Raw genomic sequence first — 23,286 nt, 5'->3', positions numbered from 1 at the left:
TATGGAAAAACCATAATAAAATTAGCTGTTATAAATGTGTTTTACTTTAAAGTTGAAAATCAGAGATAAGATTTGGCTTGTTTTATTCTGTCGAAAATTACCTCTATTAATGTAAAACCAAAAACTGAATAAAATATAAAACCCTTAGCTTTGATATTTAAATACAGAATACAGAAATATAGCTTACCCTAGTGTATAACTTCATATCTAGCTGCATTTGTAATTCACATACCTTATCTAAATTTACAGCAAACAACAAACGAATAAATTGAATAAGAATGTTACTCGTTATATAAATTACACTTAAACTTGTTATTTATGGACCCCGCTTATGAGCATAAATTTTAAGGCTCACATTTTAATAACATTCTCTCTGAATCAGCATTCAATATTTAGTACTTTGAAATTTTAGATCAGTATTTTTGAAGACATTTAATTTGTGGCGTGATTAATCTTATATCGAGACTGGTTTTCGATAGGAAAGGTTTCATTGCATAAAAAGGAACTACAAATCGTGCGGTAAAAATTGTGAAGGTAACCATCATTTCATTTTCTAAAAATGGATCATTGTGTAAAGGTTGCTGTATTATTCATATGAGAACTGTCCTCATGCAACACAGAAATTTATTACAAAAGTTAGGTTGAACCTTATGCTCACGCGACAAGTTCGCATTTAGAACCTTTTCAACTATTTTTCATTCAACATATAACTATTTGGCCGAAGTGCTAGAATCAATCAACTTTAAAATAGCCAGACTCTTATGCGTCAAATAAAATTTTCAAATTATAATAAATCCAGAAAGCACCGTTTGAGACTGAAATTTCTAAAAATTTTTCGGAAAATGATTTTAGAATTGCAAGGACGATTACAAACCAACATTGATTTGCGCTAATGAGCACCCTCAATTTTTACACAGTTAATCCTACAGTTCACCTAAATATTCGATAAATAGTAATTATATTACCATTTGACATTATAACCAGCCATGTTTATTTAATGTTGAAAGGTTTGCTAGGGAATCGTCATATTTACAAATACTACCTCATACTTCTAATTCAAAATTAATGTAATAGTACTAGGGACCATAAGCACAACATCAAATACATGATATGGCGAATTGTTGCAAATATGGCTGCTGTGTATATTGATACAAAATATCTAGAAGTAAATTTCATTCGACCGTTATATATTTCCGGTTATAGTTAAAGTTAATCGCATCATGGTTTTCTGGCATGTTACTTTGTTGAGTCAACAGATTAGTTAAGAGGGTCTATAAACATCGAAATTTAAATAAAACTAAAAAACCTACATTTTAATTAAATTTGGTAAGGATGAAACTGATCTTGGAATAATTGGAAATAGCCAATTAAATTGAAGATTGCTATATTCAGACAATGAATTAGCTGGCTAATATACTCTATATTATTCAAAAATTTTGGTACGCACATGGTTTTTAGCTGAAAGCATTTTCCAAGGGATGAGGGGACAAATCCGTAAAAACGATTATAACTTAGATCTCTAAAAAATGTACATTGGCTAGTATCAGTTAAAATTTTTTTGGAAATGACATATGCAATAAACATACAAGGTTTCCAATTTGGGGCTTCTGATAGTTTTAGGGATATGACTATATAGATAATTTCTACTTAAGTTTCTAGACATTACTCATGTAAATTGGTAATTTTTTAGGGTTCATCTTAAGTTATTGAGACGCACAAATTCACTAGATCATTCTGAAAAATGTCTGGCATAATACCACTTAATTGATTGTAACTAAGATTTCTGTGTCGTGTTGCATACAGATTAGTAAATATACTGAATGTGATGTATGCCTAACACTTGCACATATGAGCATACAAAACAACTAGGCGTCTAAGTTCGCTGATGCCAAGGGGAATGTCCCCGCTCAAGTTATTAGAATGAAAATCTCTGGATAGTATTTATAACGTTAGAAAAAATTGACAAGCAAATGAAGTACTTGAAAACGTACAATACACGTAAATCAATGCAATGCTCGATACTGAGTGGTATGCTACCATTCAAGTTGTTGGAGCTAAAATTCCTGTAAATCAAAGAAAATTTAATACAGATTAGTAGACAACCAAATCTTATAGGGATATGGAAGACGCTTTACATACAGATGCTGAAGGTTGTATAAGACGCCTATGAGTTGAGGTATATTTCCAGTAAAACTATTGCCACTAAGGTCACTATAAAAATATTCCATTTGCAAAACTAATAAATTAAAACTAAATCAGAACACAAATAGATAGCTAAAATTAAACATACATGCTTATTAGATAAAAACATTTTACAATGGAATTGGGAATTGGTCCAACTAGTCGATTATTGCTTAAGTTTCTATAAGAGAATACAAAATTTGAGAATATCAATCATAGCATAAGTATTAGACATTTCCTAACGAGCACGAATATGAAAATTCAGAAACGCTTATAGACCTATATGATTAAATATATAAAAATTACAATAAAAATTTTGAAGCCTCTCCACAACAAAAATGCCTATTGTTCAAATCAAAAAAATAGCCACTAAGCACAAATGTTCATTTTAAACATGAATTGAATAGTTTTATAGTTCTGGTTACAGCTCCCAGACACCCAAAATTTAATTATCGCCATGTGACTATACTATATTGAAAGGGGCGTACAAACGAGTTAAGACCGATAAATGTCCAATGCTTGAAGGTAACTCTCCAGACATATTAAGACTACTAAGATTTCTAGAAGTTGATGTTAAACTAAGTATTTTATGCTGAATTAAATTTGAATATTTAAAAGTACAATTCTGTAATTTCATTTAAGATATTGCTAAATTGAATTGAACGAAATGAAAACGGATTAGCAGTAGTTTAAAAAAATGTAAAATAAATAATAAATTAGAAAATCGTAAAATACCAAATAACTCCTACATAACTGCAATAGCAATTATTAAAAGGTGTCGAAGGACTTTGATTAGGCCATATATTAATAAGTCCTTTACTGATGTCAGTGATAAAATTGGCACTAGAAATACAAAAAGCTTTATGAATTAAATTGCAAGTGAACAGAAGTAAAAGTAAAAAAATAGACATATGACTATGGTCAAAAGATAGGTACTGCAATAAATAATAAAGAGATAAAAAAAAATTGCCATAATGTACATCATCTTAAATGATGATTTAAAAAAAAATTGCCTTCTGCGTGTATCGATCACGCGACCTCAAGATCTTCAGTCTTACGCTCTACCAATTGAGCTAAGAAGGCTGATGTTATATAGGTTTATATCAGAATGTGATATTAAAATTATCACTTATTTTCATTTCTCAGGCTATATAAATCGCTCTAAAAATTATAATTTTGGATTTAACGAAATTAAATCAATTTCTATTTTGGTCTTTGAAAAAGACTATGTACAACATTCTGAATATTATTCCAATATTTGCTAATAATTAACAAAACATGATTTTGCTGATGATAATTTAAAGGACGTTTGTTTTTTATAAGTGCGTATTTAAAGAACAAGACAGGCAAATAGAAATTATTAAGAAAAGACATTTAAAATAAAACGTCTAAAATAGAAAGGCTTATTTGAATAGGTCTATGTGATGAGAGTGTGTAGACGTGAAGTATTTGAAAAATTAGTTTCAAAAAGCAAGCATTCACATGTATTACGAAAACATTTTTTTAAATATAACGGATATTTTTTGTTCGAACATCGTCAGTGGTACTGAATTATAAAAATCCATTTCATAAAAAATGCATATAGATCTGTAACAATTTTTTGCACTCAATTATACTAGCAAAAAGGCTATTGAAATTTAACAAAATTTGATAATGGCTGTATACACGAGTATAAAACTAGCCTTTGAAAAACTGAACTTTACTGAACTGAATAAAAAAATAAATGTATTAAAAAAATTAGGACAGATAGAAGTAACTAGTAAAAGTTGAAAAAACTGAGCAAATCAAGCAAAAGTGAACAATTAGTGTACTCGATTGAAACTGATACAAGCTAATTAAAAGAGCAAAGCCCTAACAAAGAGAATTACAATGAATATTGATATAACTGGTTCGAAGGTATATGCCTATATATTGAGCCAGTACTAACAGAGTAACACCTGAGGAAACAAACGTTTTTGATGAGATAGTTTAAAAAAGCTATCAACAATGAAAAATATTACTAAAAGTCTCAGAAAAAACATTTAGATAAATGAATACGAAAATAGAGAAAAAACTAAGATCGAGTAGAGAAAAAGGAATAGCAACGTGAGATACAACGCAACAGAGCCAACACCATGAAATTTTATTGTCTTTTGTTTTTCACTGAATGTCGTTCATAACGTTCTGTATAGATAACATATATAGCAAAATAAAGTATGTCTTTACAAAATCAGTTTATATTGCATTATGTAGGTGAGGATTGAGTGTGCAATACAGTTTTCCATCTTTTGGCGTTTTTGACCCAACGATGTAAACATAAACATTTTTCCCAATTTTTTCTGGTGTAACTTGTTCCGCTGGGATAACTCCAATGACCCATGGAATAGTAGGATGGACAACAAATCCATATCCCTTTCTATCATCCCATTCAAGCTCACCTTCAAAATCAGAATTCGATTTTGACGTTGTTGTACTTGTTTGATTGATATCTATTTGATCCTCAAACGAATCTGTGCTTACTTCCCCTACTTCTTCGTTCAGTATAAGTTCTGCATTTATTTCAGAGTGGGAACCTCTCGAATCAGCTCCGTCTCCTGAGCATGTCAAGTGTGGATCAAGATTTACCGAAACAGGATTTAAACAAAAAAAACAACATGAAGACCGCGAAAGAATAGTGGCTCGTTTTTGACCGTCAGCATTTGTTTCGACCGTAGCGACAATTACATCGCCATCTGCTAAACTAATAGAGTCTTTCATATTCACCAACACTACACCATAATGGTTTACAAGCCATGCTCGACCCTTTAAGTCTGTCTTTAAAATCCCCCGAACTTTAGGGTAAGCCCAGTGCTCATTGCTTTTATGCAGCGCTTTTGTTTTCACTTCCATCGATACCTCCTTTCTTTGGCTAAAACTTTTCTTCTGCCTTAAAGCGTATTCTTCGCACCACTTTTCTATCCAATGTTCTGCTTGACCTCCAATTTGGTCTCTCAGCATTAGGTCGGCATAACCCATTACCTCGTTGTCGTCTAATTCTGGATACCCTAAATAAATTTTCAGTTTACTATCTATTTTATCCTCCTCAATAACGGTGCCATCCTTCATTAACGATTTTTTCCACAGAGATAGCATGATTGTTCTTGCTGTAAACATATCTGGATATTTTTCGCGTAATAGTGGTGCAAAATATACAATATTTAGCACAGATGGCATTAATTCTTTAAAGCAAGAAGAGCGCCGCAATGCAAAAACCAGGATAGGCAGTAATGGCATGGCATATGAATAAAGTATGCCAATTGCCTTAAAATAAAACTGCTCGTAGATGAAATTATTCGCTGCCACCTACAATAAGCATTCTTATGTCAGCCTAGTCTAAAGTATCATCTAAGTATAGGCTGTGCCTATTTATCTAATTATAATATCCATGACATATTAAAATATATGTGTCAACACAATGCAAGTAATTAGCTAGGCTTGATAATGCATCTTCAATCGCACACAAAAAAACTGCATACACGTGTTGTGTACAAAGACGCATTACATAAAAGTAACAGAGAACCTTTATATCATTCTTGTCCTTTAATGTTACCAATATTTCTCTTGATTTTATATACCGTTCATTTTTGGTTTTAAGTTCTGACATGATTTTCTCACAAGCCAACTGAATGCATTTGTGGCTAGGTAAAGTTACTATCATATCTCATTGAATTACCGCTCTTTTACACCACAGCAAAGGACATCACACGAATTCTGGTCTGAACTTGTTGAATTGCGTGCATCACGCACCATGACTTAGCCTGAGCTTCAATTGAACGGCTGGATTGCATGCTTTACATTCATAAATGAAAGAAATATATTTTAAAGTACACAAACTTATATATATATCGAATTTATTTATACACATAAGCTTAATCATGTGCAACTGGGCCAAATGGACAATCTGATACGCTCTACCACAGATCATATGGTTATTCAATACTCGCGTCCACGGGTGTACCTTGGCTGAGTTCTGTATATGAATATGGAGATAACATAGCACAAATCCCGTCACGACTATCCAAGAGATGAATTGGACAAAGCAAGAAGCTCTAGTCTAGTAAAAAATCCGTCATTTTGACTCCGTAACTTTCGTGAGTGTTGACTGTTGCTCGTATTTTTTGTAAGAATTCAGTCTTCATAATTAGCGAGGAAAATGCCTGAGGTACATCGTAAAAAAATGAGTGCCGATGTAATCTTTTGATAACAGCTGTATTTGGATGAAACAAAAGTGCTTGACTTCGGTCTAAAAACTGGAGCCCAAATTAAAAATAATCGATTCGTCTTCAGTAGAAGAAATGATGGCGTTATGACCGCTATCAATATCAAAACATTCAATGGATGCCACGTAGTTGATTATTTTTCTCCCATTTTGTTGACCCTGATGTCTAATAGATGGATTTCTGACCGAAGATGATTCCAGGGATTGTCTGTATGGTTGATCACTGAATGTTGAAAAGTCCCACATAACAAGAGATCCATCTTCTGAAGCTGAAAAAATGTAGTCGGGTTTCGTAGGATGAAACTTCACCTGCCAAATGTGATTATTATGTAGCGAATTATTGACAAAAATAGGATATAGCTGAGAAGCACGTAAATCGTGGAAGACAAGCGAAGAGTTACTTTGTACAAACAGTCCAGACAGTCCATGGCACAGTAGCCATGATTTATCAGGATGATGGTCTATACTCCAAATACAGCAATGCATATCAGGTATTGAGTGTTTAGGATACTGAAGTATTCTAACTAATCCAGATGTAGTGCGAGCATCCCAGATATGAACTTCCGAGCTGTGCGCTAGCGCTGTGGCAAAGGTAAATGGAGACAAGGAGTGAACAGTATTAATAGCACTGTCTGGATCTTGCGAAAAGCTTTGAATAACACGAAGACTCTCAATATCAGCGCAGTGAATGACTCCATCTTCACCAACAGACACAAAACGGGTGTCTCCGGACAGAATATCCAATGCTGTAGCCGCGCCCGAATGAAAGCAATGAGTGGAGATCTCGCTAAAAGATTTAGTACCAGTGTCAAACTTCAAATCAAACAATGAGACAGAACCAGTATTAGTTGTTGCTAAAATAAGATGATCAGCTTGAACGCTAGAAGGATGAGGTAGGCACTTTATGCTGGTAGCGGCATGTGGTATTTTTATGGCGCTAGAAAGGAAGGGTTCAGAAGCCTCTTCAAAAGGCCAATTCCAACATTGTAGACAGCTCTGTTTAAGATTTAGATAGGTAAATGCAAAACAGTTCGTTGCCGAATCAAGCTTTTTTAGGGTTTCATTCAGCTACCTACGGTGTATGGAACATAAGGGACAGGTAGAAATGGAATACAGAACATCATAAGGAACAGGCAAAAATGGAATACAGAACATCATAAGGAACAGGCAAAAATGGAATACAGAACATCATAAGGAACAGGCAAAAATGGAATACAGAACATCATAAGGAACAGGCAAAAATGGAATACCGCATCATAAGGAACAGGCAAAAATGGAATACCGCGTCATAAGGAACAAGTATAAACGCGATGAAAAAAAGGAATGGAAGAAAGTGGGGTAAGAGGAAACTCAAAATACCTCTTAAGATGTAAAACCTAGTGACGATTATCTCTTTGTGTGTGTTGTGTTATGTATTTAGAATACTGTTCATATATAATTTTGATCACAATCTGATAAAAGTCATACCGATGGCCGAGAACTTGCAGCGACGAAAAAAATCGAGTTAGTAAGGATTCTCTGAGGAACACATAACAACGATTGAATCGTGCTTCCTGTAAAATATTTCCTCATTTAGATAATGGGAGCTTAAACAAGTATGAATACGAGAAAACAAACAACATACACAAAAAAGATTACATATAGAGGACATTTTTACGCGCCTATACACACATTCTTTATTAATGCAGCCATCTTTACTCCGACATGTGTATGAAATAATTATTTTGGTAGTTTTAGCCATTTTAGGTTTAGCACCACCAGTTCTTACATCGTCGGCTCGGCTTCTGGTTTGATCTATCGTCTGAAGCGAACCGCATAGTGTTATACCGTATACAAAGAATTTTAATTTCTACTGTATTTCCTATTGAGTATAATCTTTCGTTGACACAAGAATGAAGAGCCTATTTGGAAAAGTTAAATCAGCTCCACCTCCGTCAGAAACTATTCTCAAACTTCGTAAAACTTTAGAGCAATTAGAAAAACGTGAAGATTACCTAGAGCTGAAAGTTAAGGCGGAATTAGAAACTGCAAAAAAGAATGCCAGTATAAATAGAAGGGGTACGATTACAAAACAAGCTGTCTTGTAGAGTTGATGTCAAAACTATTAAAGAGAGAGGATAGAGTTGTTTGTCTATAACATCCTGTCAAAGTGCAGAATACGCTGTATACCGTACTCTTGTGTGTAGTGCTGTTTTGTGTGGAAATCAATATATCAACTAAGATGTCTCAGAGGACACATCAACTTAAGTTTCAAGAATACTGATTCATCTATATTGCCAAAGCTGCGCTGATGGCATTGAAGAAGAAGAGAATTTATGAACAACAGATTGAAAAAATGGTGAATGTTCGGGTGACACTCGAAGCGCAAATTATAGCTATCGAAAGTGCATCGACCAATCTTGTCATAGTGAACTCTATGGTCGAGGGTAGCCTTGCATTGAAGCAAATTAACGAAAGAATGTATGTAATCATATCTTGTCTATACATTTTAACAGCGCTCAAAACAATCTGTGTGCTGACCAATTTTGTTTACCAATCTTCACACTATTGAATTGTATAAGGACTATTGAGAAAGTTGAGGATACGATGGATAACATTCAAGAACAGATAACCCTCGCCAACGACATAGTGGAAGCTATTTCAACTCCACTCATGAACGATTTAGACGAGGAAGACTTGAATGCAGAACTAGAAAGCCTGAAGACAAAAGTATCAGAGAGTGAAACAAAATTACTCAAGACTCCTGCAGGTGCGTACATTTCATCAAATTTTTTTATATTTGCTCAATTACTGAAAAATGTTCAAAGCCTCATCTTCGCAAACGGCTACAGATGTGGAAAAACTGGAAAAAGAAGAAGCCGAGGCCAAACTGTGGTCTGGGCTAGAGATGGAAATGGGATTGTAAATTTTGATAGAATGTTGGCCAAATATCGGTTGAATTTCTAGACTGCGAAGAAAAAACACCTGATGTAATCCAGAGAATTTAGACATGCGAGGAAAGGAAACCTACTTGAAGACTGAAATATTCATTTGAGAATGTGAATGTTTCATTTTATAATCAACATTGTATTTTAAGATAATGGTTTTGTTGTGACTACACTTGGATTTATACAAGAATAAGCTGTCGTTGGTGGACATTCTATGTTATGAAATCATTGCGCTGTTGCATATTAGTTTAGTGATTTAGGCATACAATAAACATGCTGTGGCATTATTATAACGCTAAGATGGGAGCAGCCAGAGCATACAGGAGGAGGTTCTTTTATGTCGTGGCACGTGTATGTGCTAGCCTAGTATCGATTAACTATTTTAAAATCTGTAGCTATGTCATACCTCACCTTGGAAGATATATTAATTTCTCAAAATAATAAAGTGTGGTTTACTAGCGAGAAGTAGCCAGAGGGTGCCTGTGCACTACCCTCTCACCAATTGGGTGTTTTTATTCTTATAACGGGGCATATAATGAGTGGGGTTGTTTATAGACCTTGGAAGCTCACATTTGCGTTGGTTAAAATGGTTTTCAAACTTCCATTTTTGGAGGCCGCAACGAGTTTATCGCATCCGCCAACAAACTCTCCATTAATGAAGATATTAGGCACGGTCGTCTGTCCCGTAATTTCGGTCAAGTATGTTCTAATGTCCGAGCCATTATCTGAAAAAAAAGTGTTTTGAGAAATGTTACAAAGTGAAGTGAGATACGGCATAAAAAGTAACAAATAAGGCTGTTCAAAAGACGAGCACGTACCCATTTGATCAAGCTCAAAGGCTTCAAATTTGACAGAGTGCTCAGTGAATAGCTCTTTCGCACGGCGGCAGTAACTGAATAAGTACTACTGTTAGATTGTGGGATTGCAAAGTTGGGACCACAGCTAGACGACAAATACATACGGGCAGGTAGACTTGCTAAAAACTACCACGGGATGTTCCTGGATTTTAGAGTGGACAAATTCTGAAGCGCTCATTGATGCTTTGGTCAAACGGGGTATGATTGTTAGATTACGAGAGGGCGGTATAAATGTAAATAACGCTCTACTCAGAAGATACATATAAAAAAAATGCAAAGCTGAGGATTACGGACCTTGAGTAACACTTAAAATAGCAATAAAGCAGCCAATTAATAAAAAATTATGCATCATTATAGTTGGTGAAATCAATTTTAATTTGTTTCTAAGACAGAGTATTTACTAATAAATTTTTATCTTTAGTGGTGCTGTGATTAAGAATCACAATAGTAAATTGTGTGTGAAAGGAACGAGGCTATATATAGTAATTTTTTGCCAGATTGCCAACGCGTTCATTGCTCCTTTGCTATTCACTTGTCTAGTGTGAATGTGTACGCGCAATGGAGTTAGAATCACCTGACGTGCGTTTCCCAGTGTATGCATTCACAATAAAGAAAAACACCAGAATCTAACACGCATGTTGGCCAATTTGTCTATACTGGGGAACGATCGAGACTTATAGCACTGGTATGCATTTATCGAATTTTTCAACATTCAACAGACATTTGAACAAAAGCAAGAATACATTAAACCGTGGACTCGCGAGCAAGTATTGACCGAGCTGTTCAACGCGCTGAAAGGTCATTATGATGACTATTGTAAAATTAATCTGTTGATTTTTTTAGAAGAGCAAGCCGAGTTTTTTTTCGAAGTTGGTAAAGTTCGTTTGCTTTTAAATGCCTGTGCGCTACTAAATGAATTGTTGTATTTGCCGTCGAAGGCTGAAATAGAGGCTCAATCGAAAGCATGCGATAATCGGAAGGTGCCGCCGATATGCATATCTTCTGGGATCAAAAGCCAAGTCATTGTGGCGTTGATGACGATCTTGTTGGTGGTGAGTGAACAAGAAAAAGAGATAAAGGATGAAGAACCATCACCTGAAAAAATACTGGTAAACCTGATCGATTTACTAATGGAGTTCTTGGCAAACACTGAAGATAAAGAACTTAAGCAGACTGCGGCAGAAGCGTTGAGGGAACTGGAAACAAATAAAATGGGGGTATTGACAGGTAAGTTAAATAAAATTTACTGGCTAGCACAGAATGAAGGTGAGTATGGAGGGCAATCGATAATGGCATTGTACAGTACTATATTAATTTCAGCTATTCAACTTATCGGGAATAAAATGAAGCAGATTGGGGAAAGGGAGAATGAACAAGAGTGTTTTCCAGAAACGATGCGAGCAAACTCTCGAATATTTCCTCTTTCTTCGCGTTCCTGTGAAAGCTCTTCTGAAATAGACAGATTTCGTCTGAATGCACCGTTGGGTCGATTTTCTAGTCTCAAGCTCTTTTCTAGCTTGACCATTGATTTGCCATGGCTTCGCTCTGTCTTTCGACCTAACTTTTGCTATTTTTTTTATACTGAGCCTCTCCGTTTTCATGTGAATCTTACTACCCTATCTGACCCGTCAATATCCAGTATGTTTTCGGATGATATCAAAGTAGTAGTCACGATGTTGCTTGAAAACATGCTGTCTTTTGGCGTACTTGAGGCGATTCGCCTCAGTACGCATGTGTCTTATTTAATACACCAAATACGAGATTCTCCAACGGATTGCCCGTCATTTTGCTCGTCACTAGTCTATTCAGTATGTTGCAGGTCTCTCAATATGAACAATCAGGCGTATTGGATCATTGCAGCCATCTTCATGTCGGCATTGCCAATTCAAGCTTGGGCCAGATCCCAGAACGCAGAAGATTGGACAAAGCCAGTTTCGTGCTTGCGAGACAACGTCTTAGACCTGTTTCAGCACAGGTACAGTTATATAAATCCTATTTGGAGATGGTGGTTATCTCGTTGGCTGATCGAAAGGCCTATTGACCTGTCATTAGCAACCACGGATAAGGCGCTCGGTCTTCCTTTGAAAGCAGAGGCATTACCGATGGAAGGAGGACCTACCTTGGCGAGCATATTGTACCCGGACCGGAAGAAGCTATGGATTGCTGAAACGGATAGCATTCAATTGAAATATGTCAAGTTCAATTGCCTTGTACACTTTTATGATTCAAGTAGAACAATCAGCACAAAATCAGCGCCTGTGGCGCCCAAGCCCCCCGGGAATTTTGTTGAGCGAGCGTTGATGCACCATGTCTATGACAGCTGTGCACTGCCTAACTGTGAGCTAAAGATGGACCTGAAGAGTCGATCAGGACCCAAACAAGCTTCAATTCTCGTCAAAGGCTGTTTTTGCTTCGTAAAAATTTTTCTGCAAACGTTCGGACCTGAATTGTTCGAGTCTCTCTGGCTGGGTGCTATCTATCCGATGCTGTACTTCCAGCCGTACAACGCGTCCGAGAAATTTATCACTCTGATAAACGAGGTTAAAAAAGACGCATCTATACATTGTTGGCTTCTTGAACGAGCGTGCAAGTTTTTGATCGATATGAGACCACCCTGTTTGTTTCGGTACACAAACCTTCTAGAGAGTCTTGTAAAAATTCAATGTGTGCCAATTCATGAGTTACTGGACACAGTATTGTTACATCTAAAACAGAGCAATCTGATCTATACTGAAAGAAAAACACGGTGGATGCTTCAAAACTGGTTGATTCAGTTAATCTGCCAAATCTTCGTGAGCCCACTTTTTCACCCTAATCAAATTCTTTCTAGCATTGCACGAGTTTTGAGCTATTTAGCAGCCACGTCCCATGATGTGGTCATCCGAGATATGGCACAGTTCTATTATAAGCTAGTCACACACGTGTCCGAGGAAAAGCTATCTCTGATTTTGAATAAGACGGACAGATCGTGTGAGATAATGGCTAAGAAGATGGGTCAGCAAGAAAGGAATCAACTCCAACAATCTGAAAATTGCTTTACCAGTTGTCCAGAAATCCGCAACGCGCAACAAGAAAAAGCTTCTCCATCGCAACAAAACCTTCTAACTTCTTTCTTTTTGAAGGTGGTGAGGCAAGAACGAACCGAATTTTCAGAAAGCAGTGAGACAGATGATAAATATGTACCAGGAGAGGATCAAGATCTTGACGAATTTTCAATAGAAGAAATTTTTAAGATCTATAAACAACACCTGATTAGAACGCAGGAAAAAGAAATTTTGAAACTTCAAGAACAAACTCAGACATCCGTCAATCACGAAAAATCGCATATCTCCCAAGCAGAATGCATGGACGAGCGCGATACTAACGAAGAAAATGAGTCGATCACGAAGATTCACATTCCTTTGGTTGTCCTATTTAAATCTCCGTCGGAAATTTCCGAAAATGTAGATCAAATTCCCCGAGCAGTTTACTCCCTTTTGCTGCAAATCAGAGGTATAACTCCGTTGTATGCACACGTGCAACAAGAAGTCCGCATTCCCTGCTTGAAAACAGAACACAAGCAGGTTTTTGAAACAAAACATGGACCTGAATTTTCCTTTAGCACACAGAGCCCAGGTTCAAACATGACAGACGAAGATCAGGAAATAGGCGAAAAGCAGGATGAAAATAATTTGATAAAGAGTGGGACCTTGGGACCTAGCCAAAAAATAAAAATATGCCAGAAAATAGAAACCAACAATCTAACAAAATACGAAGATTCAAGCTCAAAAGGTGACTCGAAACTAAATCCCTCGGTTTTTCCTTCCTCATACCGGTTTTGTTTCTCATTTCACGCTATCTTTCCAATCCCAACCACATTTCAAGTTAAAGCAAGTTATAATACCGAAGATGGACGAGTTGCGCATCTAGTCCCGTTAGATGCTCCACTAAATTGCTTCTTACAAGATTTCTTCCTCCCTATCCCAACCAAACAAAAGCCCCCTAACATGTCAAAAAGGAGATACCTTCAAATGCTATTTTCTAAGTTTTGGAAAGAAGCAGGTCAAAATCTTTCAATCACGGCTTCAAAAAAGAACCACGAATCGCCAACTCACTCAAAAGCCGAAGACACTGATTTTCAAACATCCATCAGACACGTTTATGAAAAAGGACCGCTGGTCTATCAAATTTTCGAAAAGCAGTTAGGGTCTTTTATTATCAGCGAGCCGGCACAAAACCCTATTAAAATTCTAATTTTCATGCCACCGAGATATCATTTGTTGATCGAGGCGGTTATAAGCAAGGAAGATACGGTTTTAACTATTAAGGTTGACTGGTGGAGAGCATTAGCGCATATAGACAATTATTTTGAGGGGCTGTTCAGAGAAAAGTAAATAAAAAAATCTTTGATCATGGGGTAAAAATAGGGACCATCGTCGGTCTTTTCATGGTGGGAGAGATGCCTATCGAGGGCAATAAAATGCTGTATTTTTCTTTGCAGGTTTCATTAAAAACAGGGCATGTTGAAAGCTCAAAAAACATATACTTTAGACCAGGAAATAAATTACAAAAAAAAAAGATTTGCAATGTTGCGATCTTTTTCATAACTTGTCTTAAAACTCTTCTTGGTACGTTTTCTCGTTCTCAGATTTTAACAAACCTCCGTGTTTGTAAAATTGCCTCGATGTGATGTGAAGTGTAAGGAATTTAAAATCGCTACTTTCCTAGCTCTCGAAAGTCAGCACGACACGGTATGAAAGAACAAAAAACTACGACGTACATAACACGTAGGCCGTAGGCGGAAGATAGCAAAAAACCGTGGCTTCTGAGACCTAGGAGCAAGACGAAAGTCTTAGGGAAGAGGACACTTATTGCGTGTGTACATTTTATGCGTATTGAGTGTCTAGATAGCATTATAGATCCATTGCGTGAAGGTGAGATTTGCATTGATTAGGTAGAATTGTGGTGAATGCGAACGTTTTTTGTATGCAACTGATTGTGCTTAAGTACACTTAAGGTGGGTGGCGCCGATGATGTGTATTTTAGTCGGAATTTATAGCTATTTCTTTCGCTGCTTTTACCAATTTCTGCGTTGTTTCTTGCTTGTGGTCATTATTTCATTTTATTGAACTATTCGCTAGTACTTTTGCTAACCTTTCGTTGTATCATCAATATGGTCCATACAAAGCCATGTCTCATCGAAAGTTCCGAGCACCCCGTCATGGCTCACTTGGGTTTCTGCCTAGAAAACGTACGAAACACCACCGCGGCAGAATCAGAAAATTCCCACGGGATGACAAGACAAAGCCTGTGCACTTGACTGCATTTATGGGCTACAAAGCCGGAATGACACACGTGGTGAGAGAGGTTGAGAGACCAAACTCAAAACTTCATCACAAAGAGACGTGTGAGGCTGTGACAATCCTGGAAACTCCGCCTATGGTTGTGATCGGATTAGTGGGCTACAAGCGCACTCCCAAGGGTCTGCGAGCGATAACGACGGTGTGGGCACATCATATCTCTAATGATGCATTGCGCCGTTTTTACAAGAACTGGTACCGATCTAAGAGAAAGGCATTTACCAAGTATACGAAGAAGTATGATCCAGAGATGAAGGCGAAGACGATTGACAAGGATATCGAGAGGATCAAAAAGCATGCCTCTGTGGTTCGTGTAATTGCACACACACAAATTCGAAGGTTGAATTTGAAGCAAAAAAAGGCGCATATGTTGGAAATTCAGGTCAATGGCGGAACGATAGAACAGAAAGTAGATTTTGGGATAAAGTATTTCGAGAAGCATGTAGACGTTGGATCTGTATTTGCAGAAGGAGAAATGATTGATGTGCTTGCCGCGACTAAAGGAAAAGGATTTGAGGGCGTGACCAAACGTTGGGGAACTAAACGACTTCCTAGAAAGACTCATAAGGGTCTGCGAAAAGTTGCCTGCATTGGTGCCTGGCATCCTGCTAGAGTGTCTTACACCGTTGCGAGAGCTGGTCAACACGGCTATAATCACCGAACTGAAATGAACAAGCGTATATATCGTATTGGGAAAGGAGACGATCCTTGTAACGCATCTACGGACTATGACATTACCAAGAAACAAATCACTCCATTGGGTGGATTTCCTCATTACGGAATCATTAGGCATGACTTCTTAATGCTCAAAGGTTGTGTTCCTGGTGTCGTTAAGCGTGTCATAACCCTTCGAAAATCTATGTTTGTACCTACCAAACGCTCCGCCTACGAGCCCATTAACTTGAAGTGGATCGACACGTCTTCGAAGCACGGTCATGGAATGTTCCAAACCGCGCAAGAAAAGGCCAGATTTTTGGGTCCATTGAAGCGCAACTTGAACCAAGAAGCTTAATAAACTTTCTTACTTGATTCATTCTCCCTTTAACGTAAAAGTTTACGTAATGTTTACAATGTTCTAAACGTTCACGCCTGTACCCCCCTATGCACCGGTTTTATCATTATAGGTACAAAAACGCTAGTGTAACGCCGTGATAATACACACTCAAATACAAAGCCAGCATTCTACAATTGAGCAGCATATTGAATACATTATCACCAATCAATAATGCCTACGTGCGGAGAAAAATGTTCAAATGATTTCAAACTTTTCTCCGCAATTTCATAAACATAGGTTTGTATGGTAAAAACACTTGTTCTCGCATTCTCTGCCTGAGTAGTAACAGTCATTTTTAATAGTTTTACTCTAAACAATCGATTGTTATTCGCCTCAGTTGTTGATGCTCATCAAAAAAACTATTCGACATGCATATAGCCGACATATGCAGAAAAAATTTAATGAGTTGCGATAAGTCTAAAGCGGAATGCGGCGCTTTTAATAACTGACTCTTTGGTGTCGCCTAAAATTTTGGCCACGGAGATTCACAAAAGGACAGGCACATTAAAAAATATGTGAAAAATGACAATTTGAAAACTTTCAATATATAGCCGTTTCTTTTATTTATTTTCAGTTTATATTTAGGCATTGTTTAGGTACTAGGTCATCGTGTTTACCTGTAAACGGTCATCTCTATAAAAGCTCTGCTTCTGCTTTCACGATCAATCCAGTACATTTTACTATGACGTTTAGTGTTGCAGATATCGAACAGTGCAAAGAAAACATTCAGCCGCTTCGAGAAGGACGACGTTTAAGCGCGCTTAAAAAGGGTATACAACAAAAATTAACTACGGAACAAATTGAAGCTGAGAGATTGTACGTTTTTTTATTGATTCAACAGCCGATTCCGTCTTTCCATTACGACTGTTTGTTTATTCAGTGAGCGTTTCTTCATGTTAACATCGGCTTTAATCTTTCGCGAAATTTATACAGAAATTATGAAAAATTACTCTTATCAAACAAATCGCATGGGGATCCCATTCAGGCGTGGATTAGGTGCGTTCAGGCGTTCTGTTTATGGATTTTTGCTGATTTTGGCAGCAGTCAGATTAAATTTAACGGCTAATTTTTTGATTACAAGCAAATTTGCAAAATTTAATGTAAAAACCAATATTCTCTAATTACGATTGTTTGATAATCCAACATCATAAATCTGTTTTAGTTATATCCAATGGGTCAAAGATACTTTTCTGAATAGCTCAGTACAAGCAGAGTTATTGGTCTTGATAGAACGCTGTATTCAGGAATTTGCTCATGTCATTCAGTACAAAGACGACATTCGATTTCTCCAAATTTGGCTTCAATATGCCGATCTTATCCAGGATCCGACTGATTTGTTCGCGTTTATGGATTCCAATCAGATTGGAGTAACTCATGCTATATTTTGGAAAGCTTGGGGAAGTGTAATGGAAAGCAGAAAGAATTGGAGACAAGCTGAAAAAATTTATCAAAAAGGAATAGACTGCCACTCGCAGCCAGAAGAACAGATGAAAATGATACAACTAGAATTCGAAGCAAGAATGTTTCGTATTATGAAAACGCAGGCCAAGCAACAAAAAAACTGGCCAATGTGGATGCAAGAAGATGAAGATGAATCAAGTCAACAAGATCAAAGACAACCTGTAAGACTAGCTCTCAATGAGATATTAGTCTATTCAAAGATGTCGGAACATCAACGTCAAACGGAATTAGAGTCTAACCGTATAAGTAGGCCATCTTCTGACGTCGTGCAAAAGAGTGATTTGCTCTATAGAGGTTCTGCTTATAAGAGGCCTGGAGACGAATCACTTCATATTTTTGTTGATGATTCGTCTAATCCTCAACAAAATACAAAGCGTCCATGTTCTGCCATTCCTCTTTCTAATTCAACCGAAGAGTTACTGTCAGGCTCTAAAAAATCGTCGTCAACGAAGCCATCGGCTGTTTGGTCTCACGTTCCACTTGAAACTGAGTCTCGTAAAGAGAATACTCAACTACCTGATTGCTGGAATAATGCTCAATTTGTTCCGGATGTATTTGCAAAATCTGCAAAACATGCTGTACTCCATTCAGCATATCAAAAAGAGACATCCTATTCGAATTCACACAACGCGGGCTTTTCTGTTTTTGAAGACAAAAAGTCAGAAGTAAATTCAATAGGTGGTAAAGATTTGCCTAGTCTGAACAAACACCAATGGAATCCGCCTGTAAATGACACCTACACCTTTCAGATCACCTCTCAATACTACCTATTGGGAAGCAATGAACCTATTAAAATGAAGTTTGGAAAATTAGAAAAGGCGGCTTACGACCGAACATTGGTTTGTCCAGGAGATGGAAAGGAATATTCATTTGAAGAAATTCGGATGGAAAGCATGCTCAAAAAGAAAAAACAAGAGGATGAAAGTAGAGAGATCGATAATGTAAAAAATGAAAAAGAGGCGAAACTAGTAACAAAGAATTCAACGGAGATTACTATGGAGAATGAACCAGTAAAAACTGAAGAATCAGACTTGTTTAATGATCATAATGATCAACCTTCTGCTTATCGAAAATTTCCACCAAGAACCCTTGCTTCTTCTTTGAGTCCACTACCATTTCTTGATCGCCAATCACCTGTTTTAACCAGTAACGTATCAAATTCATTATCCTCTTCTTTCCCAATTGAATCCACTACTCTTTCTTCTTTCAATCAGCCATTTAATTCTGAAACGGCTTCTCTTGCACTGTCCCCTATTTCGGCACAGCAGAAACGCAATCCTCTACGCCCTATTTCTATCAATTCTCCTTCTACTTCTCAAGCCGTATCTACCGAGGTGCCTAATCTAAGTACAGAATATCACTCCTGGTCTCGCTATTCCTCAAATCCGCTCAATTCAATCGGCGATACGCTTTCTACCGACCAGATATTGGTTCCAGGCATGACAGTGGATCCTGACGACGTGAATAATCCGCCTACTCTGACAGCACATTCACAAGCAGCCTTGATTACAGTTTTGGATATATTGAACTTCAATAAGGAGAGCGTAGACTTAAATGACACGTATGTTCGAGGCTCCCAATACCAGGCAGCAGACCCGATCGGTGAAGAAGATGGTACTGACGTAACTGTAAGCTTGGTCATTTCTAAAAAGGATCAACGAATTGAATGCCTCCAAAATAGTTTCTGCGTGTTTGACGAATCAGGCATTAGCGCTCCTGTCTCACCTCCAAAAGGCGACATCATCTCTGATGATCATCATGCAACGATAGCCGAGAACAAAGAAAATGGGATTCTTGATTCAATTAATCAAGAAAACATCTCATCTATTGCACTCAACAGTCAGAAAACCACAATAACTCAAAAGGAAAGCCAAACAGATAACTCGATGCAAATTGGCTACATGTTCGAGACAGAGAAGTCGGAAAATGAAAACATAAAGCCTTTAGATAAAAAAAGCGGTGATAACGTGGCCTATATCGAGAACGATAAATCGATAGAAAACAACTTGGTAAATGGCATTGATACCTTAGACATAACTGGCGGTGAGCGGCCAATAGAGAAGAATGACGAAATTAGTCCGGAGAAATACACCAACGGCTTAGTAGAGAATGGTTTCGGTAACTGCGATTTAGCACATAGTGATATCGAGGATTCAACTAGAAGTATTGCTAATGATAACTTGATTGATAATAGTGGCTCAATGCGCTATACTCCCAACATCGATCATATTCCACAAGAAAACGGATTTGACAGTGCGTTCACATTAGAAAGCAATATTGCCAATCCTACTGATTGCATGGAAAATACCACCAACAAGGACAGAATGCTTACAGAAAATAGTAGCGATGATTTTCAACCAATGAATAATGATGTCATCAATGAAGGTATACTTGGAGACAATGATATCGGTAATGACGACAAGCAGTGTATATCATTTGCGGAAATCAGTAACAGCCTCAAAAGTCCAATAAAGGACTCTACAGACAATATCTGTAACAATGGTTTGACAGAGAATAAAATCGATTGGTTACTTTCCTGTAATACGCCCATTGATATCTTTAAAAAAATAAACTCAGAGGAACCAAGCGATGATGAATTAAATATCAGCCTACTTATCGAAAACACAGGAAACAAGGCGAATTGTTCGATTAATCCAGATGTGTTTAAAGGCGCTAATTCGGCCGTTCAGTCTTACCAACAAGGTCAGAGTACTGAGCCAAAACAGTTTGGTCTGCTTGATTTGATACATAAATACGATAATTTTGCAAATTCATCATTTGCAGCTGAAGACGGTGTATGTTCTTCAGGGCAGCCGGGTTCTGAATTTCAAGTTCCGGTTGACAGATCTTCCCAAGATTCTGAACAGGGGGTTAGTCTGGAGCACAATTCCGAATTCAAGCACGGGCCGTCTGAAGAAATTAATGATCGAAATTGCGAGTTAAATTCCTACGTAGAATCCAGTCAAAACCGCGAAGAATCCCACTTCGATTTGTTTGAGCAAGAATCTGAACCTCAATATTGCACAGATAATGCCGAAAAAAGTCATACAGATGAGTCTTGTATCGACATTGAACGAGTGCCTACAGATGGAGTTAGCATAAAAGCAGTTGAAAAAGAGTCTATTCAAGAAGAATATTGTCCAGACTCCGAACAAGAATCTAAGCTGCAATGCATTACGGATCAAGCTGAACAAGAATCTATAAAACAGACTTACTCTGATATTGATCAAGGGTCTGCTCATTCTGTTTGTATAGACGATGATAGACAAAACCATGAGAAAGTGTTGAGCACGGAGTCAGAACAGGAATTCAAAGAGTGTCGCTCGGTGAATACAGGAGAGTGCGAGCTGAAAACTAGCTTGGAGTTTGCAGAACAGCGATTTGAACCTGATTTTGAGAAGTCAGTTCAGGAAGATTATAATACAGAATTTGAACGAATGTTGACCGCAGACCGCGACGCTGGCGAAATCGAACAAGAATGCACTCTGTTGTCTTCCCACACGGATGAAGTTGATCAGAAACTTGACTACCAGGCTCAACTAGGGTCCGAACATGACAATGAGCCTGAAAAATATCAAAAATTTCAAGATGAATGCTGCCGAGATTCTCAAAAACTCGAAACTAAGTCCGCGATAGAGGGCTCACCCGAACACTTATCGGAATTCCCCTATCTGTCGAATGACCTTCCATTGGTGAATAATTTGCACTCTGTTCAGGAGCAGGCACAAATATGCTTCGAAGACATTGATTTAGACATAGCTGGCATATTGAAAGACGGGAATTTACACATGTCTGCAAGAACGAGCACGAATAAACGTTATGAGCTGAGTATGATGAACATGGACAATTTTTCAGATCTGACCATGAATAATATTGGTAATATATCCGCGATGACTGAGGATCTTCCAGAATTAACTCTATTCATCCCCAACATGAAAAGAATTAATACTCGGCTAGGTGAAAACCCGACACCATGTTCGACTTGTTTGAATAGTTGCAAGATTACGCAGCCCGTTCCACCCTGTAAATTTGGAAAAAAAGTATTTTGCTCCACATGTTCCCATCAGCATATCGATGCATTTGGCCTTTGTATTGAGTGGAGTCAAAAGCAATGTCTTCAAGCATATATGGAATCCATTCAACAACATCCAGATTTGATTCCAGTTGATTGTACAGATAACGCCCTACCCCAATTGAATTTAGCCTGCGATTCTACTTCGACGTCATTGTCTCTCGGCTTTTCACCTGGCGCTCCCTTACTTTCGACCCCGATCCTGCCTCTTCAAGATATGACCTTGTCCCTTACATTAATTTATTGTCAAGGCGAGAATTGGATATGTTCAGCTACCGAACTTGCCACAAATCGATGTTTTATTATCAAAAAAACCACATTTTATGAATATTGGATTTTCAATCGTCTGCTGTACAAATTGGGCGAGGATTCTAGTCACTACATTATTCCCTTTCGGTATGCCTACGTCTACCAAGACGCCACGTTGCTGCTTGCAGAATACGACCCTTCATTGATTTCTTGGCGTTCTTTTTCGTTTAGTGAGCCTACTGAAGAATATATAGCCATGTACTATACTTGTCACTTGCTATCATGGACTAAAGCGTTGCATGAGCACCAATTTTGCATAAGTGGACAAACAAATTTGAGCTTTTTGGTCCCTGTTCCATGCAAGAGCCTTAATTCCGGCAAACTCCGCTGTGATGATGTCTCATGGAATCTCTACGCACCTCGCATGTGCAATTACCAATTCATTATTGATCTGCAACCATACTCTAACCCCGCGGACTTGATTGCTCAAATAGACGTCTCGTCAGCTATCAAAGAGATCATCCAGAGCTCAAAGACGTGCCTTACAATTCAACCAGCTGATGACTTGATAGCCATGGTGGAAGTCATACACCAGCTTCTATATGCAAATAAGTTACAGGTGGAATTTTCAGAAGGAAAATGGACGTTTGATACCGTATATCGAACCTCAGTCTGGAATCAAATCTTTGACGAGCTGTTGAGCAGCATGGCACGAGGCAACGAACCATTTGAAACACAGGTTTCCGGCTGCATCAAGACAGTCACCACAGCCGAAAACTTGATCAAAAGATATTTCTCAGATCATCCTTCTAAGTTAGACAGCCTTCATGTTTATTTATCAAATTTTAGCTAAGTGTTTTATAAAGCCTTTTTTCCCATCCAATTGTCCTGTGTTTTTTTGTCCGCATA

General features: G+C 37.6%; 7 protein-coding genes and 1 non-coding gene across 9 annotated transcripts; 3 read left to right on the top strand and 5 right to left on the bottom strand.

Moving 5' to 3' along the window:
• Positions 1 to 994: 994 nt before the first annotated feature.
• LOC126323925 (uncharacterized) lies at positions 995 to 2,993 on the bottom strand. The gene is made up of 12 exons (XM_049994843.1): positions 2,917 to 2,993; positions 2,803 to 2,829; positions 2,670 to 2,741; positions 2,291 to 2,362; positions 2,140 to 2,211; positions 1,992 to 2,063; positions 1,859 to 1,930; positions 1,718 to 1,783; positions 1,587 to 1,655; positions 1,448 to 1,519; positions 1,311 to 1,382; positions 995 to 1,239 (listed from the first exon to the last, which is right to left on the bottom strand). Exons 3-12 carry the CDS (start codon positions 2,720 to 2,722, stop codon positions 1,173 to 1,175), a joined length of 687 nt encoding a protein of 228 aa, XP_049850800.1. The 5' UTR covers positions 2,723 to 2,741; positions 2,803 to 2,829; positions 2,917 to 2,993; the 3' UTR covers positions 995 to 1,172.
• A 198-nt stretch (positions 2,994 to 3,191) lies between these two features.
• On the bottom strand, positions 3,192 to 3,264 carry Trnaf-gaa (transfer RNA phenylalanine (anticodon GAA)). The gene has a single exon. It is a non-coding gene; the product is annotated as a tRNA-Phe (tRNA).
• A 1,073-nt stretch (positions 3,265 to 4,337) lies between these two features.
• LOC126323889 (uncharacterized) lies at positions 4,338 to 5,987 on the bottom strand. Its single transcript, XM_049994803.1, has 3 exons — positions 5,947 to 5,987; positions 5,720 to 5,837; positions 4,338 to 5,502 (listed from the first exon to the last, which is right to left on the bottom strand). Exons 1-3 carry the CDS (start codon positions 5,985 to 5,987, stop codon positions 4,396 to 4,398), a joined length of 1,266 nt encoding a protein of 421 aa, XP_049850760.1. The 3' UTR covers positions 4,338 to 4,395.
• Positions 5,988 to 6,033: 46 nt separating this feature from the next.
• LOC126323938 (nucleoporin Nup43-like) lies at positions 6,034 to 8,017 on the bottom strand. The gene is made up of 2 exons (XM_049994865.1): positions 7,886 to 8,017; positions 6,034 to 7,414 (listed from the first exon to the last, which is right to left on the bottom strand). Exons 1-2 carry the CDS (start codon positions 7,988 to 7,990, stop codon positions 6,443 to 6,445), a joined length of 1,077 nt encoding a protein of 358 aa, XP_049850822.1. The 5' UTR covers positions 7,991 to 8,017; the 3' UTR covers positions 6,034 to 6,442.
• Positions 8,018 to 8,087: 70 nt separating this feature from the next.
• LOC126323936 (charged multivesicular body protein 4c-like) lies at positions 8,088 to 9,328 on the top strand. The gene is made up of 4 exons (XM_049994861.1): positions 8,088 to 8,476; positions 8,701 to 8,878; positions 8,980 to 9,167; positions 9,226 to 9,328. The coding sequence occupies exons 1-4, from the start codon at positions 8,311 to 8,313 to the stop codon at positions 9,321 to 9,323; spliced, it is 630 nt and encodes a 209-aa protein (XP_049850818.1). The 5' UTR covers positions 8,088 to 8,310; the 3' UTR covers positions 9,324 to 9,328.
• A 468-nt stretch (positions 9,329 to 9,796) lies between these two features.
• Positions 9,797 to 10,607, bottom strand: LOC126323937 (uncharacterized). 2 transcript variants are annotated; one of them, XM_049994863.1, is made up of 4 exons: positions 10,497 to 10,607; positions 10,307 to 10,385; positions 10,164 to 10,237; positions 9,797 to 10,070 (listed from the first exon to the last, which is right to left on the bottom strand). In XM_049994863.1, the coding sequence occupies exons 1-4, from the start codon at positions 10,552 to 10,554 to the stop codon at positions 9,895 to 9,897; spliced, it is 387 nt and encodes a 128-aa protein (XP_049850820.1). In that variant the 5' UTR covers positions 10,555 to 10,607; the 3' UTR covers positions 9,797 to 9,894. The 2 variants fall into 2 exon arrangements, with proteins under 2 accessions (XP_049850820.1, XP_049850819.1); XM_049994862.1 differs by lacking the exon at positions 10,497 to 10,607 and having other exon boundaries at positions 10,307 to 10,468.
• A 4,109-nt stretch (positions 10,608 to 14,716) lies between these two features.
• LOC126323894 (uncharacterized) lies at positions 14,717 to 16,593 on the top strand. Its single transcript, XM_049994809.1, has 2 exons — positions 14,717 to 14,809; positions 15,370 to 16,593. Exon 2 carries the CDS (start codon positions 15,372 to 15,374, stop codon positions 16,551 to 16,553), a length of 1,182 nt encoding a protein of 393 aa, XP_049850766.1. The 5' UTR covers positions 14,717 to 14,809; positions 15,370 to 15,371; the 3' UTR covers positions 16,554 to 16,593.
• A 580-nt stretch (positions 16,594 to 17,173) lies between these two features.
• LOC126323895 (uncharacterized) lies at positions 17,174 to 23,256 on the top strand. The gene is made up of 3 exons (XM_049994810.1): positions 17,174 to 17,411; positions 17,529 to 17,591; positions 17,758 to 23,256. Exons 1-3 carry the CDS (start codon positions 17,278 to 17,280, stop codon positions 23,228 to 23,230), a joined length of 5,670 nt encoding a protein of 1,889 aa, XP_049850767.1. The 5' UTR covers positions 17,174 to 17,277; the 3' UTR covers positions 23,231 to 23,256.
• The last annotated feature ends 30 nt before the right edge of the window (positions 23,257 to 23,286 follow it).

This window comes from Schistocerca gregaria, unplaced genomic scaffold (genome assembly GCF_023897955.1).
Source record: "Schistocerca gregaria isolate iqSchGreg1 unplaced genomic scaffold, iqSchGreg1.2 ptg000875l, whole genome shotgun sequence".
In the NCBI taxonomy this organism is placed as follows: Eukaryota; Metazoa; Arthropoda; class Insecta; order Orthoptera; family Acrididae; genus Schistocerca; species Schistocerca gregaria.
This window is presented reverse-complemented; position numbering and strand designations above follow the sequence as displayed.